The following is a 19,103-nucleotide window of genomic DNA, read 5'->3' as shown; positions in this document are numbered from 1 at the left end:
TTGAATGAGTCAGCACAACAGGTGTTTTATTTTCCCCACTGCTTGTATTTTAGGTAATCAAAAGAGACAGGCTAAGAATATGCATTCATCCAACAGGACTCTTCAGAGAACCTAAACTCTATTGGAGAGAAGGGCTTATTTTTCACAATCAGGATATACTGAAGTTCTAAGTAGGTCACATCCCTTCCAAGGATGACCAATTGTTCCGTTACCCTCTCTGTGATGGTTGCTTCTATCCCTCAACCTGCCCAAGTCTTATCCTCTCTCCTATAAGGCAGGATTTGGCAATTCTTATTTCTTTACTAACCCCTGTACCTCAGGTCAAAATTAGCTGTCTGTTTTCATTCAAGCCATGGAGAATCCAAAGCTCTTGGCCCAATCTCCTCTTTTTGATGGCTGAGAATGAGAAGCCGTTAATGCAGTGGTTCAAACACAAGCAGAACTAGTTAGTGTTGAAACCACTCCATCACCTGGACACTGTGACCTTAGCCTAATGTCTTAACCTCCGCAGGCCACAAGGGTCCTCATCTGAAGATAAAAGAATAGTTTTGGCTTTGAAGGATCATTGTGAAGACAATATAAGTGCCTCAGTACAAATCCTGTGAGGCAGAGGCTAAGCCATGGACCAAGCCAAAATTAGAACTCAACTGTCCTGAGTAGCTGCTGTTAAAACCTTTGTTTACACATGGTTCTTTCTAATTTGGAGAGCTTTCATCACCTATTTGATTCAGGACATGGCTTATAGAAACAATTCTGCAAGGATCTTCTATTGAATCGGTGGATTTCAATAAAAAATGACAGGAATTCATTACAAAACCCCAAACCCCTCCTGCACTATCTCATTCCACTTCAAACCCATTACCAAAACACTTACCTACTGACTGAGAGGCAAATTGAGCTCACTTGCCACCATTTCTCCAGCTGAGTCCCTATGATGAGGACATGAACCACTGGGTTCAAAGTTAAACTCCAGAAAGTGGGCAATGCTTCTTGATTCTTTGGTTCCCTTGGTCCAAAGCCCCTCCTCCTTTTTTTAAAGTTAAAATATTTATTCAGATAATTGTAGATTCCCATGCAGTTATCAGAAACAGATAATCTGTGTACCCTTTGCCCAATTCCCCCAAAGGTCACATCTAATAAACTAAAGAGTTTCAGAGCCAGGATATTGACATTGATAATGATCCACTGATATTCAGATTCCTCAGTTTTCCTTGTTCTCATTTGTGGGGTGCTTGTGTGTCTACATTTATGTGTAGGTTTGGGTCCATCACAGTCAAGACACTTCATCACCATAGGGATCCCTCCTATTGTCCTTTTAAAACCACACTTACTTCCTTCCTTTCCCACCCCATCCCTAACCCTGGAAACTGTTACTATGTTCTCCATTTATATAATTTTCTCATTTTAATGTTATATAAATGGAATTATACAGTATGTAACCTTTTGGAATTAGATTTTCTTTCACTCTACATAATTCCCTGAGTCACCCAAGTATCAATAGTGTGTTCCTTTAATTGCTGAGAGCAATCCATGGTATGGATGTAACACAAACTGTTTAACCATGTAAGAGCTGCATCATTTCCAGCTTAGGGCTATCACAGAGTTGCTATGCACATTCATGTTCTCCTCTTTCCTTTCTGATCACTAATTGGTACAGATGCTCCTATTTTACTTAGGTCTTTGTTCTGTTGTGGCAAACATGACTTGTCACCCTGCCGTCTTTTCTATGCCAAATCCTAGTGGTTCTGACTAATCCAACCAGATGCTTCCATATGGATATTATCACTAGATAGGCACCTCTGGGCCTTTCACCTTAAAGGCATAAAATAGTTTGGGAACCACACAACCAAGGCTCACACTGCAGAGGCTCTCACGTATAGTCGTAAAACCTGAAAAAGTCACTTAACCCTCTGAATCTGTTTCCTAATCATCATAATAAAGTAATTAATAGTTGCTAAGATTTCTTCACTGGAAGTTTATGGTCAGTGTAACATAATGGTTAGAAGCAGGAACTCTGGTACCAAGCTGTCTGTCTGGGTTTGAATTCTGATCCCATCACTGAAGGATCTTTGACCTCGGGCAAGTTACTTAATCCTCTGTGTGCCACGGTTTTTCTAACTGTAAATAGCACATTAACAATATCTGTTCTGTGGGCTGGTTATGAAGATTAAATACAGGTGATCAGTACAAGTAATACATGTTCAGAACAGTGGCATGTAGTGCTTATTAAGCATTAGCTCATACTGCTATGCAGCAGGCACTATTCTATGCACTTTGCAGATAACTTAATCTAAGAATGCCTTCACAACGCAAGTATTGCTATGAGATTGATCTCACAGATAATAAAATTGAATTTAAGAAAGTAAGTCATACTGGACATGGTGGCACACACCTGTAATCCCAGCAGCTCAGGAGGCTGAGGCAGGAGGATGGCAAGCTCAAAGCCAGCCTCAGCAACTCAGCAAGACTCTGTAACATCAAAATTTTTAAAAAATTAGAAGAAAAAAAAAAAAAAAAGCTGGGGATGCGCATCAGTGGTTGAGTGGTTCAATCCCTGGTACCAAAAAAAAAAAAAAAACACAAGAAAACAAAGTCACTTCCTCCTTGGAAAACAAGATTCATTTATGAGTGTGTCTGCACCATCCTGCAGCCCATAAACTGGGGGTGCCATTGCCCTGCCTCCCAGAGCAGCTATGAGGATCACAGAGAATCTGTGGTGCTGGGACTTCAAACTGCTCCAGAAGCTTTCCTCTTAGCTATTGGTGGTGGATGAACAGTAGATGATTCTGCAGTGCCATACACTGCAGAAATTGTCCCTTCAAAACATTCTAAACCACAAAAATAAAAGAAGCAATTTGAGAATACTGATGGATGCATCTGCAAACATTTGCTGTACTGACCTAACTCAATCAGGATCAGATTTGCACCAAGTTCATCCAACAGAGCCAGAATTAATTGCAACAGCAGCTGCCTCACTTCCTTCCTCAGAGGACATCGCAACAAGGTAGAGTCTGCTCAGACAGTAGCACCAGTGTAAACTCCTACAGGACAGGAGCCACACACTACATTCTGCTTCCCCAGCATCAAACCTAGTGTCTGGGAGGCTGTATCTACTCCCTAACAGAGGCCCAAACTGGGTTCAGAAAACCCGGGTGGAGGTCCCAGCTAAGTCTACCAGCAGTTGTGTGACTTCAGGGAGTTACTTCCTCTTATGAGGCCTCAGTGTCACTAGCTATGAAACCAGGAGTTTCACAATGCACTCCAGAGTCTCTTCCAGCTCTGTTTTCTCTGCTGGTACAAAAGTACTAAGCTATCTTTTTTATTTTTCATTTATTCTTTTACTTCCTTCATCACAGCCTCCCTCCTTCCATTTCTTCCTTTTTTTTCTTCCAGCTAAACAACAAATACTTCCTACTGCAGGCCAGATTCTAATGCCAGAAAGCTGGGAATTCAATGGTGAGCAATCTGAATACAAAAGTCACTTACATGTCTATTAATTTACTGAATGCCAATAATTTGTAATATTCAATAGTTTTTTTTTGAAACTTTAGTTTCAACATGAGTTAAACTATGCAGTTTGAATAACTCTCAATGACGTGGGAGAGGTAAAGGAAGATCTAGCTGTACTAAACAGTGGTCCAATTCTAACAAAAACAGTTATAATAACTACATAGACTATTTAGGCTTAATTCGGTTTTGTTGAAATTGCCAAGCAAATTTCAACAGTTATTCAGATGAGATTGGCAGGTAAAAACTTTATGACAAACTACCTCCATTCCAATTTACAAATGTACTTAAAACTTTTTAGTATATTGCTGCATTCACACTAAAGTTAGGAAAATGACCTAACTTCAGAACTAGTTTAAGAGCACAGCAATGGCCAATGTGTACAGAAAAGGACAAATGTGGGGCTAACACGTAGAAACAGATGATGGTTTTTTTGTTTATGCTTTTTTCACTCAATTTGCAGTCTCTGTAGAACGGTAAGCCTGTCAAAAACTTTCTAGAGAGTTCAACATTGATCTGTGAGGGTAAAGTGATCAAGGTAGCCTTTTTTATTTTTGCCTTTAACTCAAAGAACAAGAGAGATAGGAGACTATTTGAACTTTTCTTTTTTGGAATTTTCCTGATAGGAAAAGTGATAGTGACACATGATGGGACTTTGGTCAGATGATATAATAATAAGCACCGATGGGGTCTCAAGTTAAATGGAGAAATGAGCAGACTGCTGTTTCAGGCGGCATAAGATGGGCAAGTCAGTGGGCAGATTTTCAGAATTCCTCTTACGTATTCACCAGAGGCTTTGATGACATGTTAACTAAGAGGCTTGAATTTTTAGAACTTCCTCACTTCTTGAATGTTTCATTTTTAAGCCTTTTATGAAAATGTACATCATATTTATATCAGAGTACATAACGGATTTCATCCTTGATGTTTGTGAAGTATCACACTTGTGAATAGATACAATTATATTTTATTTTAAACCTTTTATAAGATGGGGGGCAAAGTTCACAAAAAAGTTACCTGAATCATTTAAAATCCACAGAGTTGGAGAACTTTTTTTTAAAAAAGAACAGATACCAAAATATATTTTAGTTGCTGAAGAAAGCAAAAATGGCATAAGATCTAGAGGATAAAAGTTGTATTTAAAAGCATGCTAAAGAATAAATTAAAACAAAGAAGAAAAATGTGTTAGAAGTTAAATCCTGTTTTAAATGAATATCATCTCTATGGGACTCTATGACTCACTTTAATAATATTCAAACAACAAAAACTCTACTAACAAAAGAGCCTCAACACTCCTTTTGGGTTGGTTGTGACAGAATTTATCCTGCTTACGGGGTATGCATGAAAAACAACCTAAAGACAGTATCTAAAATATGAAACTGTTTCTCTAAATTGCACTTACTGGTCTTAAATCCCGTTGAGTAGGGATCAGCTATGACTTGAAGCTTATCTTCATGGGATGGGGGAGTCATTTGATGCCAAAGGGAACTTTGCTATATAGCTCATTCATGTGCCTGAAAAAGTATAATACTGCAAGTTTCTCCTCAATGTCAAATATCTACTGAGAATTTAAGAGTAGATGAAACTTCCTAACCATTCCCAAGAATTCACATGATGAAGGGTAATCATTTTAGAGTTTATACATGCTCAGTTTTTTTAAAGTCACAGATTTTATTCTAGAATGGAGAAAATTCATAGCTTTAATAAAGTAAGTATGTTGCAAATTTTAGAATGCCAAATTAAGTTCTTTTTCTCCTGTGTTACCACCAATTTTATCCATGGGCTACAAATTATATTCATGACAAAATTGTTAGTGTTTTGGAACATGTCAAAAATAGATCCATATTTTTTGCCTGAGTGTCCCACTAAACTTTATCTAGAGCTATTATTCTTGGACTTTCTACAAAAATTTCTTTTCAAATAATTTATTAATTATAATAACTGGAAATAGTGTAAGGACTTGAATACTTCATCCAAGTGAAGAAACTAACTTCCTCTTTAAACCTTTTCTCCTGCCTGAATTTTTATATATTAAAATAACCTTTCTCATTCATTTCTACAGGGGTACCCTGAAGAAAGTGGCACTTCTCAGCCATCACAAATCCTAGGCCAAATCTTCTCTATTCTTCAATGTCCTGGCAAAGGTCTCTGAACTTGTAGCTCCTGCCTGGGTAATTCTGTCTTGTTCTCAATGAGAGAGATCTGCAGCACAGGTAAGAGTAGTTGAAAGGCATCCTGGATGTAGGAGGCACTATTTGATGCCTGGAAGGATTGAGAAAACAAGAAAAAGAAAATAATCACAGTCATGTAAAAGAATATAATACAACAGATTAATATTTGTAATCTAAATGAATTTGTAGCTTGCCAAGTAAGATCACAAACCTGACTATTGCAATAAACTCTATTTTAGAGAACAAAAAACCTAACTATTGAGATGATACAACAGTACCAAAATAGAATGTTAGCATTTTTTTCCCCCAACTTGCCCATCAGAAATGGTAGCTGATCTTTGACACTGTGCTCAAACTTGGCATGCAAGGTTTATTTATTCCTTAACTGAGTGGGTAGTTTGTTATAGCATTGAATTACTGAAGCAGGCTTTCAGAAGACTATGAATCCTGCACCTATGGGATTTCCAGTCCATTATGACAGCTCTCCTTCAATGGCCTCAATGCAATCAGTGAACACAAGATAGCTGCTCACAAACATAAACAAGGAACAGTGCTTTCAAAGATGAAACAGTCTAGATATATTTCTATCTGGCACAACAGACGTATTTGTGAGAAGTACTATGGAATCACTATGCTCAAGAGTTTCCAGACTTCATTTATATCTGACAAGCTCTCACTTTACAGAAGAGTAACAACAGATACTTCATTAGACTAAGATAAAATTTATTACTTCAAGGACAAAAGTGTTTCATATCTGTAAGCAAGAACAATCAACTTTAAAAAAAAAAAAAAAGGCAACCCATATCAAGTGTATTAAGTGAGATCTTTTCTGAATTTATCAATGGCTAGTACTTTGATATAAACTTGTATGACATTTGACAATACATTTTCCACCAAAAGACCTCAAAGATCATCTAGTTTAATCTCTTATTTTGCACTTAAAAATAGTAAGATTGCCAACAAGGGCAAATTTCTAATCCAATGTTATATAGCAAATCAAAGATGATCAAGGACAGGACTGTGATGCTGGTTTGCAAAGTTCTATCAACCCTACCATTCTGCCATCTACTAAATCACAAACTTACACTTTTAAAAAATTGTTAAATGCTCAAGAGTTTCCTCAGACTGCTGAAAGAAAAACTTGTATAGTTAAGAAATTAAAAGTATTTCTTTAATGGTAATTTTTAAATAATTTAAAACTAGAGAATAGTTAGTAGTATAAAAATTCATATTTAATACCTAACCAATTATCAATATTTTTGTCCCCCGAGACTAAGATAAATATGTTTTAAAAGATCATCAAAAGTATAAAGTTGTCTGTACAACTGATTATAAGACAAGAGTTCTTCAAACATGGTATCCAGAAACCATCACATATGGAGGCAATATACTAAACCATGGGATCCTTGCAACACCCTCTTTTCCAGGAACTTAAACCCTCCACTCCTTAAATCTAACAGACTGATGAGGATTATGTAAACATAGGCACCTATTTGACCAAAAAAGTAAGATATTTTGGAAAGGAAATGACAAACTGTTTCGTTTTGTGACACCTCTCCTTCATAAGCTTTAGTCCCTTTAGAAAGCAGTGCTTGCCTATTTGTAATTTTCAGCCCTTCATGTTTACCAGCTTCTGGTCTCCAGAAGGTGTTTCACTCCTGAGAATTGTACATTAAGTTGTCAAGAGGAAAGGACTAAGTAATGACAGTCAATTGCTCCTTCTAATCCACATTACCCTACTGCTTCAACTTCTATGCTGTGCAATTAATAAGCAGGAAATACACCTCAAACATACACCATTTTGTTCATATATGCACCAAGCCACTAATCTGGTGAAAAAAACAAAAAAGTCAAAAGCTAAAGACTTAATAAGAGTTAATTAATACATAATGTCTTTGGAATCAAAGACTTAAAAACAATTACTACTAACCTCTAAAAAGACTGCAGTGATTAATGGATTCAGGACATCTGCCTTTTCTTTGATCTAGAATAAAGGATACAATGTTTTCAGAAGAGAACCTTAAAAAAAAAAAAACAGGTAGAATATAATCCCACTTTGAAACACACACATAAATATAAACATAGGATGTCAGGATTGAGAGAGACCAAAATTTCATCTCTGGAAACTGAAATTTTAAGTGCTTTAAACTTTCTCTATACTTCTCTGCTATCCAAATTGGGATTACTCTTCTTTGTAGTTTTTTACAGACTTTAAAAAGTATCCCTCATTTTAGATGAGGCAGTGGGAAAGGTACATCCCTGACCACAAACTTTAGAACAATTTTAAAACAAAACATGTAGATATAGAACATGTGCTCAAAAAACTAAATTTTTTTTAAGACAGGCTATTTGGAAAAGTCTCATTTCATGCAAATTAAGCATGCAAATGTAATACATGTGTTAGCACTTCATAGATGATTCACTTTGTTAAAGTACAATATATGAAAAGGCTGTGCCTTATAAGATTAATTTCAGGAAACCAGAGATCTTTTAAAGAAAATACTAACTCCAGTTTGCACATACACTCTTTCAGGAAATTCCCCTATGTCTTAAGTGCCAAAATCCTTCATCTCCCATCATTCTTATCTTCATAGGACCTCTGGTTAAATGCTGCCTCCCTCCCGCAGTTCCCTCCTCTCCAGCAGTTCCCTCCTCTCCCCTCCTCTCTCAGACCACAACAGCCAAGTAAGGAACATTTTTATTCCATGACTTAGACCCCAAGGAAGCCAAGTTTACAGTTTCAAATATATTTACCAAAAATACTAACATTATCTGGAACTTACACACACACATATGCACACATAACACACTCATACACACCACACATTTTCAGAGTAAATGCCATTAAGCAAATTTCATTCCATATTCAATGTTTTACACTGCACAATTCAATGTTTTTAATTTTTCAGTAAATACAGAATACTAAAAAGAGAGAAGAGTTAAATTCTAAGATTACCCTTTATATGAATAATCTAATCTCAAATTTAAGAATTTGGGCCATGTTCTTAATTTAAACAAATTTAGGGCCCCACAGTAACTCTGCCACCACAATTTATACTTACTATAAAGTTATTTTCATTTACTTGATTAAAATGCCCTTGGTAAGTTATGTAACCAACCCAGGTATCTATAAAAGATGAACAGATGAAGGAAATGTGGTGTATATACACATTTCATAAAGAAGAATAAAATTATCAGTAAATGGACGGACAGAACTGGAGAACAACATGCTAAGTGACATAAATCACTCAGAAAGTCAAGGGTCAAATATTTTCTCTCATATGTGTAAGGTAGAGGGGAAAAAAAGGAATAAAAAAGGGATATCATGAAAACAGAAGGGAGATCAATACAGAAGGGGATTGAGAAGGAGAAAAAGAAGGGAATGGGAAGCAAAACTACCCAATTATGCTATGTTCGTTTGAGTTTACCACAATCCAGCTTTTATATGTCATTATAATGCACTAATTAAAAAATAATAACAGAAGGGAGCATAGTAGAATAGAGTAAAGGGATCAGGGAGATGGAGGAGGGGAGATACTGGAAAGTAAGACTGATCAAATTATGCACCTGTATGAATAGGACAAATGAATTTCAGTATTGTATATAATGATAATGCACCAATAAAAAATCCCTTAGAGATAGCTCAGTTGGTAAAGTGCTTGCCTTACAAGCACAGGGCCCTGGGTTCGATCCCCAGCACCGCAAAAAAAAAAAAAAAAAAAAAAAATCCCTTCGTTCATCCTAATTCATGATTACTGATTTCTCATCACCTTCCATAATTCACAGGCATTCAGTAAATTTTTATAATTCCAATTTAAAAAAAAACTTTAGTTTTAATTTCAGCTCTCTCACTGACTAGCAACTATATAATATGAATGTTAACAGTGTCTAATTAAGAAGCTATGCTTCCAGTAAGATTCAGCAGAAAAGTGTTTATAATTTCCTTAATTACCAGATTTTTTTTAAAGGGTGCTGACTAACAATGACATTTTTTTCTCATTTTATTTCTTTATTCATTTATTTGTTCTAATTAGTTATACATAACAGTAGAAAGCATTATGCATTTTGATAAATCATATATAAATGGAAGTATAATTTCTCATTTTTCTGATTGTACATGTTGTAGGATCACACTGATCATGCAGTCATATGTACATGGGCTAATTTCACTCTACTATCCTACCTACCCCATACCCCTTCCCCCACCCCCTTCACTCCCCTCTACCTAATATAAAGTAACTCTATTCTTCCCTAGTGCTCCCACCCCTTATTGTGAATAAGCATTGAATATTCGGCCTTTGGTTTTCTAGGATTGGCTTATTTCACTTAGCACGATGGTTATATTTAAATTAGCCTTGAAAGGTTAAGTACTCATATTCTATCAATAAAAAAAGGATCACCCCACCCCCCAGTGCTGCATTCCCTCTTTGGTCCACCATATACATAGGAATATTGCCCACAGATTTAAAGAACAGGGATGGGGTATAGCAGGAGATAATGTCATATTCACCTTTTCAAGGTCTAGTTTTTTTGATTTTGCTAATGGAAGTAGCACTTTTTAAAAGTTGTAAAAGTAATGCCTAATCACTGTTAAAAAAAAAAATACATAGAATATAGAAATTCATTAAAAAAGGGAAAAAAAGTCAAAATTTGGGGTTTTTGTTTTATTAAGGTCTATATTTCCAATACAGGTACCAGTGAAAGCATAAAGCATAGTGAAGGCTTCATAAAAAAAGAGAACAAAAGTCTGTGAGAATAAGTTAGACACAGAAAACCTGATTCTAAAACTCATATCAAAATGCCTGGGGCACAAAATGACCAAAATGTTTTGAAAAAGAAAACACATTTTTGCAGGGTAGGGGGAAGAGGGAGTGGTATTGGGGATTGAGCCCAGGGCCTAGCACGAGCTAGGCAAGTGCTCTACCACTCAGCTACATCACCACCTCTTTTTATTTTATTTTGACACAGGTACTCACTAAGTTGCCCAGGCTGGCCTCAAATGTGTGATCCTCCTGCTTCATTCTTCTGAGCAACCAGAATTATAGGCCTGTGCCACACACCCAGCTAGAATCATACTTTTTGATTCAAAGTTACAATAATTAAGACAACATAGTAATCACATAAGGATACTCGCATAGAAATCAACATACTATAAATCAGAATCCAGAAAGGGGCCAAGACAATTCAATGGGTAAAAGAACAGTCTTTTCAACAAATGGTGTTGGGACAAGTGTCTTTTCAACAAATGGCATCTGGATATTCACATGCAAAAGAATGAAGCTGGAACCCTACACCTCATATCACACACAAAAATTAACTCAAAATGGATCAGACACCAGAGCTAAAACAGAACTTTTAGAAGAAAGCACAAAAGTAAGTCTTCATGATTTCTTACATACTATAACATCGAAAGCACAAGAGATAAAAGAGAACTGAGAAGCTGAATTTCATCAAGAATTTTGAACTTTTGTGCAAAGGACAAGAAAAGTGAAACAACAATCCATGGCTGGGAGAAAATATCTGGTAAGAAACTTGCATTCAGAAAAGATAAAGAACTCCTATACATTAATAATAAAAAGACAAAACAGTCAAATTTAAAAAATAAGCCAGGTGAGCACAGTGGCACCCAACTATAGTCCCAGGTACTTGAGAGGCTGGGGCAGAAGGGTCAACTTCAGCCCATGAGTTTAGGTCAGCCTGGGCAACATGTAAGACCCCATCTCTTAAAAGGAGGGGGAAAAAAATGGGCCATGGACTTGAGCAGACACTTCTCCAAAGCTGCCCAGGTGACAAACAAACACATGAAAATACACTCAATATCAATAGCCAAATCAAAGTCACAATGAGATGCCACTTCATACCCACTAAAATGGCCAAAATTAAAAAGATAATGACAAGTGTTGATGAGGATTTGGAAAATTTAGAACCCTCATACATCACTAGTGAAAATGTAATATTGTGCGGCCACTTTGAAAAGCAATTAGGCAGCTACTCAATGAACTGTTATCAACCATATGGCAGAGCAATTCCACTCCTAACTGTCTACCCAAGAGAAATGAAAATAAATTTACACAAAAGCTCATATATTTGTTCATGACATTATTCATTACAGTCAGAAAGTAGAAACACATCAAATGTCTATCAACTGCAGAGTAGATTAAAAAAATGGGTATATATATGTATGTGTATACATATATATTTAGGTATATACATGTAAATGAGTGTATATACACACACACAAATACATATGTATCTACATATAAAATGGAGTACTGTACAGTAATAAAAACACTGATTGATATGCTAAAACATAGACCTCAAAAACATTACACAAAATGAATGAAATCAGACACAAAATATCACATATTATGATTTAATTTACATGAAATTGTCCAAAATAGGCAAATTTAAAAAGAAAGAAAATAAATTTGTATTGCCTAAGATTGCGGGAGTGTGTAAGAGAAAGAAATGGGAAACTGCTAATATATTAGGATTGACAGGGGGATGATGAAAATGTTTTAAAATTCTATTGTAATAATGATTGCACATTTCTGCAAATATACTAAAATCCATAGAACTGTATACTTGACAGGTGACTTTTACGGCACATCAACTATATCTCAATTAAGCTGTTTTAAAAACCCATTTATAAGACATTAGCCCGTAAGAGGCATGAACTCTTACCCCAGCTGTTGTTAGGCAAGTGGTGAACTCTTTAGACAGAGAGGACAACTCTTTACACAATACAACTGTCATCCTAGAAAATAATGGAGAAAATCAGGAGGGTTCTTTTCTTTCTCTTTATTTTCTCCCCCGCCCCCCTTTATTCCTATGTTACTTCTACTGTCTGAAACTAAGACAAACAATTCTAAAAATTTTGGCAATAAATTTTATATAACTATCAGGCACCAATTAAAAAAAAAATCTGGAGGGGGGAAAAAAAAACTTTGGAAATTAAGCCAAGAAAACTCTTTCAGCAATTTGCATCATTTTATTTATTTATTTAGATACCAAGGATCAAGCCACATTCCCAACCCTTTTTATCTTTAAGAGATACTCATTAAACTTACTGGGAAAGAGTTTGGCTCCTTTCTATGGCTGTCACTTCCTGCTTCCCACCGTGCAGAACCAATGCTGCCGTTTTGTGAAACAGTTCAATTGAGCAGGCAGTCAACTCTGCTAGGCTGCGGATTGCAAATGCATGGATATCCTGAATGGAGAAACAAAAGAAAGCATAACAAAATAAAGGTTTTAGTGTTTTGTTTTGTTTTGTTAATCTGAGAGGCAATGACACCATCTTGCTTCTCTCATTCTGAAGAATTCAATATTTTGAAAGCAGAGTTGCCCTTTAATAAACTTTCTAGTCTTCTTCCACAGTAGTGATATAGTTTTACAGCTGGCTGATAAGTAGGGAAAAAAAAAAAAAAAAAAAAAAGCAGGCTCCCCTACAGTTGGGTGTGTGACTAAGTTTTTTGCCAAAAGATTTACATGGGGCTGGGGAGATAGCTCAGTCGGTAGAGTGCTTGCCTTGCAAGCACAAGGCCCTCGGTTCGATCCCCAGCACCGCAAAAAACAAAAAAAGAAAAAGATTTACATGAAGTATCTGGTAGCACCTCCTGGGAACCTTCCTTGGGACCAAAGACACATGCACCTTTTTGTTATTTCTTTAAGAGAGCTCTCTCGCTCAGCTCTCTCTCTTTTCTCTCTCTCTCTCCTCTGTTACTTCTGCTGCCTGACACTAAGATACTACAATTTGGCTTCACAAAGCTGAAATGTCTGTTCAATAAAACAGAAGGAGACTGGGTCTCACCTGTCATATCTACATCTCAAATCTATTTTTTAAAAAAGAGAGAGAGAAAAAGAGCTTAGTGCTTTAGTTCCTCTATTGAATTTGTATGACTTCTTCTTAGTATTTTCTGCCTTCCAATTTGTTTTTCTTCTTCTTTCTCTGCTAATGGTGTGGTCGGAAATGCCATGATCCACTTGTAGGCAGTATTTCTTGCCTAAATAAGGAAAGGTTATTTCACACCAGCAATTCAATTCAGCTCACTAAGATTACTCTGTGCCTATGAAGCATCCAGAAAGTCAGCACTCTTTCTCAGCTGAATACACCACCTAGTGTTTCAGTCCTTATCTTATCAGACAAGAACTACTGACACTTGACACTACATACACTCATTTCTTTTCAAAATTCTCTTGATTCCTTGGCTTTTCTTTTTCAACTGAGGTGTAACTTACATATAATAAAGTGTACAAACCTTCAGAATACAGTTCAAGAAATGTTACATGTGAGCTGGGGATGCAGCTCAAGGTCCTGGGTTCAATCACCAGTGCGCACGGGTGCGCGCGCACGCGCACACACACACACACACACACACACACATGCCTGTGAAACTAACATTTCTATACCCTCAAAAAGTTTATTTATTCTAATTTGTATGTGGCTACTTAATGCACAACAAATATCAATTATATTTATCCTTGCTATTGCACCTATTTGCAGTCCATTCTTATTTATTGCTATGTAGTATGTCATTTTATACATACACCATAATTTATCCATTCTCCTGATTTCTAGTTCTTTGGTTTTTGTAACACCACTATCATCTGCCCAAGGGATGCCCTGTCCTTGGGCATCTCCATTTATTCTACTCCAGTGATTTTTAACTCTTCCTGACTTGCTGCTGACTCCTAGACCCTTCCATCTTTCCCTTACCTCTGCTGAAAACAATGTATTCCAAATGCCTGCTGGAAAGCACTCTTTCTGTTGGAGTTATTCAAACAGGGGCAGGTTTGAAACTGCTAGTGGTTATTTTACCACCATGTGGGAAAGCTTCCTTATGAATTCAGCCAAAGCAAAATAAAGCAGAGCCAAGATACAGGTTCCTGAGTAGAGTCATGCCTGAAGCCAGTCGTGCCTTCCCCTTGACTGTCTTTGGCAACTGAATTCTCCTCTTTCAGCAGTCTGACTTGACTTTCTATAATTTGTAAATGAAAGTCTCCTGGTTTCTCAAGAAATGTTTACTATCATTAAATGAAAGCATTCACTTGATTAACTTTATACAGACAGCATACATTCAAAGCTATCATCTAGAATAGGAATTTGCAGACAACCTTGAGATTTATTCTAACAGAGAATCACAGGTTTTATCATTTAGCCTTTAAGGACCTTAGGTAGGGTTGCATGCAAGCTATAAAACAAATGCATATCCAGACATTTATTTCAAGATTCTACTCACTATAGCATAGAACCTCTAACAAGAACTTACAGGAACAATCTGGCTGTAATCTAAATCTTCCCATTACTTAAGCATTAACCTCTCAGACTCACAAAACCAAACAGAATGAACAATACAAAGGTTCAGAATCAGGAAAAGTCAAAGTGCAGAGCAAACTCTGAGATATCTAGCAAGACCACAGTACATAGGACACAGGCATTTATTCATTCATTTATTACAAATACATACTGCATACTGTGCTGGGTTGCTGCAGATTCACTAATAAATGATCCAAACTAGGGATCTGCTCTTCTTTATTCATGAGAGGGAAGACAGTTAACATGTAAGCAAATAAATATATGCATAAAGAAAATAAAACGGGTTAATGGAGAGTGTAGGATTGGGTAAGCAGAGGGTGGCTTGAGTTTGGGTGGTTAGGAAGGGTCTTTGAGGAGTAAAATTTGAGTTGCACTTTGGAGGGTAACAAGGAGTTGGACATTCAAATACCTATGCAAAGACACCTGTAAGCACAGGGAAGGCAGCTTGGAATATTTTAGGAACAGAACAAAGGCCAGTATGGGAAGAACACAGAGGATGGGAGAACATGAAAAGAGATGAGGTCAGAGTGGTGAGTTACAGAACAGCGAGTGACACAGGAAACTGGAAGGAATCCTAACAGTTAACTAATAGTCCAAACGGTATGTGACATTTTTTGTAATTTCTTTGAAGAGATAAAATGAGGTGAAAAAAACCTAAGGATTAATTTATCTGAGATTTTAAAAGAAAGAAAAATAGGGAGCAATAAAACCACATAAGAGAAAACTGGTATCATACATTTAATACATTGAATGAGATATTTTAGTAGGCATAGTACATACCCAAAGTGACCTCTCTTACAGTACATTAAGTGAAGTCATGAACTACTGTGCCAGCTTAGATCATTTATCAGTCTTTTCCAAAACTGTCATCCACTCCCATGATTCAACCTAGAACTTCCCACTGGTGAGATGTGGAATCTTAGAATTAAAAGGCACCTTTGAGCTTAGCTTTTCCAACAACTAATTTTTTCCAACTGAGAATACGTATAGCCTGAAGAAGGAACAGGATTTGCCCAAGGCCATAATATATGTGAGTGTCCAAATGAGAAATGGAATCTTAGTCCCAGACTTCTACTTCAGTGTTCTTTTCCCTGTATCATACATACAGGGACAATCAGGCCTTGGCTGATCTTTAATCATCCTACATCTTAAATCTCAATGCCCCTGAAATTTAAATAGAGTGCTTTCAGATAATGGCTAGAATTAACACACAGATAACTGTTCTTTTAAACATATTTGCTTATTAGTGTGATTTACATGAACATGGAAATTGTCTTTCTCATTATTATTTCCTTAACACCTAGCAAAATACCTAGCATAATGGAGGTTAATTGAACATATGCTTGTTTATTGGACATCTATATGTATGGAACATCAGCTAGCTTCTGTGATGCCTTCAAAGTGAGCACTTACTCACAATGAAACATGCATTTTTAAGAGTTCTGTGTATATTAACATATTTAATTCTCATAAGAATTCTATATTACTCCACCTCATAAGAGAAACTGAGGCAAAGGGAGGTTAAGCAACTTGCTCAAGGTCACAAAGAAAATAAGAGATATAAAGCTGGAACTTTAAGAACCAATTATGTGTAGATCCTGACTTCAAAAAATTTAAGATTTATGTTAGAGGTAAAATACAAATATTTTAAAAAGCTATGAAAAGCTGGATGCAGTGGTGCATGCATGTCTATAATCCCAGCAGCTCATGAGGCTGAGGCAGGAGGATCGTAAGTTTGAGGCCAGCCTCAGCAACTTAGCAAGACTCTGAGCAACTTAGTGAGACCCTGTCTTAAAAGTTAAAAATCAAAAAAGGAGTTGGAGATGTAGCTTAGTGGAGAAGCAACTCTAGTTTCAATCCCTAGTACGTTACTCTTCAAAAAAAAAAAAAGAAAAGAAAGAAACTATGATAAATTTAGGGAAATGCATATATACAATGTTAAATATACTGCCAAAGAACCTATACAGTATGTTAATTTTTGTGTGAGAAAGAGATAAGAAAATATATCTGCTTATCTTTAGAAAAAAGAAATAGGGAGGACAAGCCAGAGAAGAAAAGAGAAGGCAATAACAGGGACTTAGAAGGTAATGACACTTTTCTGAATATATTTTTTATATAGTTTTGACTTCTGGAAGCATGTTAATACTATATTCAAAAATTAAATTAGTATGGGGGACAGCAAACAAATCACAAATTCTTTTTGTAGGTTGATTTTATAATAGTATGGGCAAAATAATAAAATTATTTCAACTGCATTATATGATTAAGGAAATGTGCTAATGTTGGGAAATAATGTTCTTACCATAAACAAGGTATAGGGAAAGGCAAGGAAGAAGGCTGTAGGGGCAGATTAAAATTGGGGTTATTGGTGTGAATTCAATTTCTAAAATATGTGTATGTGTACATATGAGCATATTTATTTATCTACATATATACATGTGTGTGTGTACCTAAGTATATCTTCTAGCTCTACTGACAGAGTCTAGAGACAGTCACCCGAGTAGCAATGAGGACACCTAGTACCCAGGTCTTGATCTGCAATACTAAAAAGTTTTTCTTGAAAGAATTGCTAATTCCAGGGCTAAGAAACAGAGGGCACAAGATGAGTCTATACTACTTTATTATGCCAGAAAATAAAGAATTGCCCCCAAGTAATGGAGCATGTCATAGAGGAGCCAGCCTAAAGGACAACATGAACATGAAAATAACTGAGGGCAGTGATGAACTACAAATCAATGGAGAGAAAGTCAAAGTCCACAGAATCATACCAACAACAAACAGACCCCAAAAAAAAGGAAGGAAGGAAGCAAACAAAATGGGGACAGAGCTCTTCATTAAAATGCAGGAGAATGCTGAAAACCGACTGTGAGTGTGGTGACAGTGCTGAGGCTAGAAAGAATCATTTTTGCAATCCTCACAGTAAAGACTGTTGCAACAAGAACCACAAATAGAAGCTAAACTCAGGAGGGAAATTATGATGATAAGTAGGAGATTTGTGGGGTCTTAAAGTGTATCTCCACAGAAAGCTTACTGAAAGCAAAGAAAAATAAGTAATTCTCCAAAGAGAAATCAGGTAACACCTCACTAATAAGGAGGAGATGGACATCATGAGTCTTTAAATAAGATATCCTGGGCAAGAGAGGGCAGCCCTTATGGAGCATTCTGGCCTTAGGAATACATAGCCTAACTTTAAGCACAAGAAGCATCAGTAAACCCCAGAAATAAGGAATATTCTATTTTAAAAAGAAGAGAAGGAAGTATGTATTTCTCAAAAATGTCAATGTCACAAAAGACAAGGAAAGGCTGAGGAAATATTTCAGATTAAAGGAGACTAAAAATCCATAACTAAACACAATTTATGATCGTGAACTGGCTCCAGTATTAGAGGAAAATATTTGATATGAAGACCATCACTGAATCAACTGACAAAATGAAACCAGAACAAAAGATTAAACAAAAGTATGGTATTAACATTAAATTTACTGAAGATGGTAACCATACTGTAGCTATGGAAGGAGACATTCATATCTTTAAGAAACATATACTGAAACATTTAGGAGTGAAGGGCTATGTTGTTTACAACTTACTTCCAAATGGCTACAAAAATGGGTGGTATGTGCATGCACGCATATGTATGTGTATGTGCAAATAGAAATGAGTGAATAAATGAGATAAAATGTTAACAATAGTAAATCTGCATAAAAGATATATGAACATTGTTTACACTATTTCTGCAACTTTTCTCTGTTTCATATTATTTTGAAAAAAAAATACTGTAATATAAGATTGAAAGTACTATGGTAAGGCACTACAATTGAGATGAAGAAGATGGGCTGCTTAGGAATGGTGCAAAAAACTTTCTTGGAGAATATAACCTTTCCACTGGGCATGGGAGACTGAGACAAAACACTAAGCATCACATTCCCTACCCTGGGGATGGGAAAGAAGATGACTATGCCGAAGATAGAATAGCTATCAGCTCTCTGTCCAAGAAGCAATGTGTGCCCACTGCTGATTGATCCTGAAATGTTAAGACTGGGAGAGGTGGGTGTAGAGGCAGGAAGAAGCCCATGATTCACTGGAATTGGGCATGATCCATTCCGAGGGTA

The 19,103-nt window shown here is 36.4% G+C and overlaps 1 protein-coding gene across 1 annotated transcript in view; it reads right to left on the bottom strand.

Moving 5' to 3' along the window:
- Positions 1–3,992: 3,992 nt before the first annotated feature.
- Positions 3,993–19,103, bottom strand: part of FAM114A2 (family with sequence similarity 114 member A2) — a 32,588-nt gene continuing 17,477 nt past the window's right edge. The window contains 5 exon segments of the mRNA XM_079145651.1: positions 3,993–5,769; positions 7,609–7,662; positions 12,363–12,435; positions 12,749–12,890; positions 13,561–13,681. Coding sequence (XP_079001777.1) covers positions 5,635–5,769; positions 7,609–7,662; positions 12,363–12,435; positions 12,749–12,890; positions 13,561–13,681 — 525 coding nt within the window. The 3' untranslated portion in view covers positions 3,993–5,634.

This window comes from Sciurus vulgaris (genome assembly GCF_902686455.1).
Source record: "Sciurus vulgaris genome assembly, chromosome: 6".
Taxonomy (NCBI): domain Eukaryota; kingdom Metazoa; phylum Chordata; class Mammalia; order Rodentia; family Sciuridae; genus Sciurus; species Sciurus vulgaris.
This window is presented reverse-complemented; position numbering and strand designations above follow the sequence as displayed.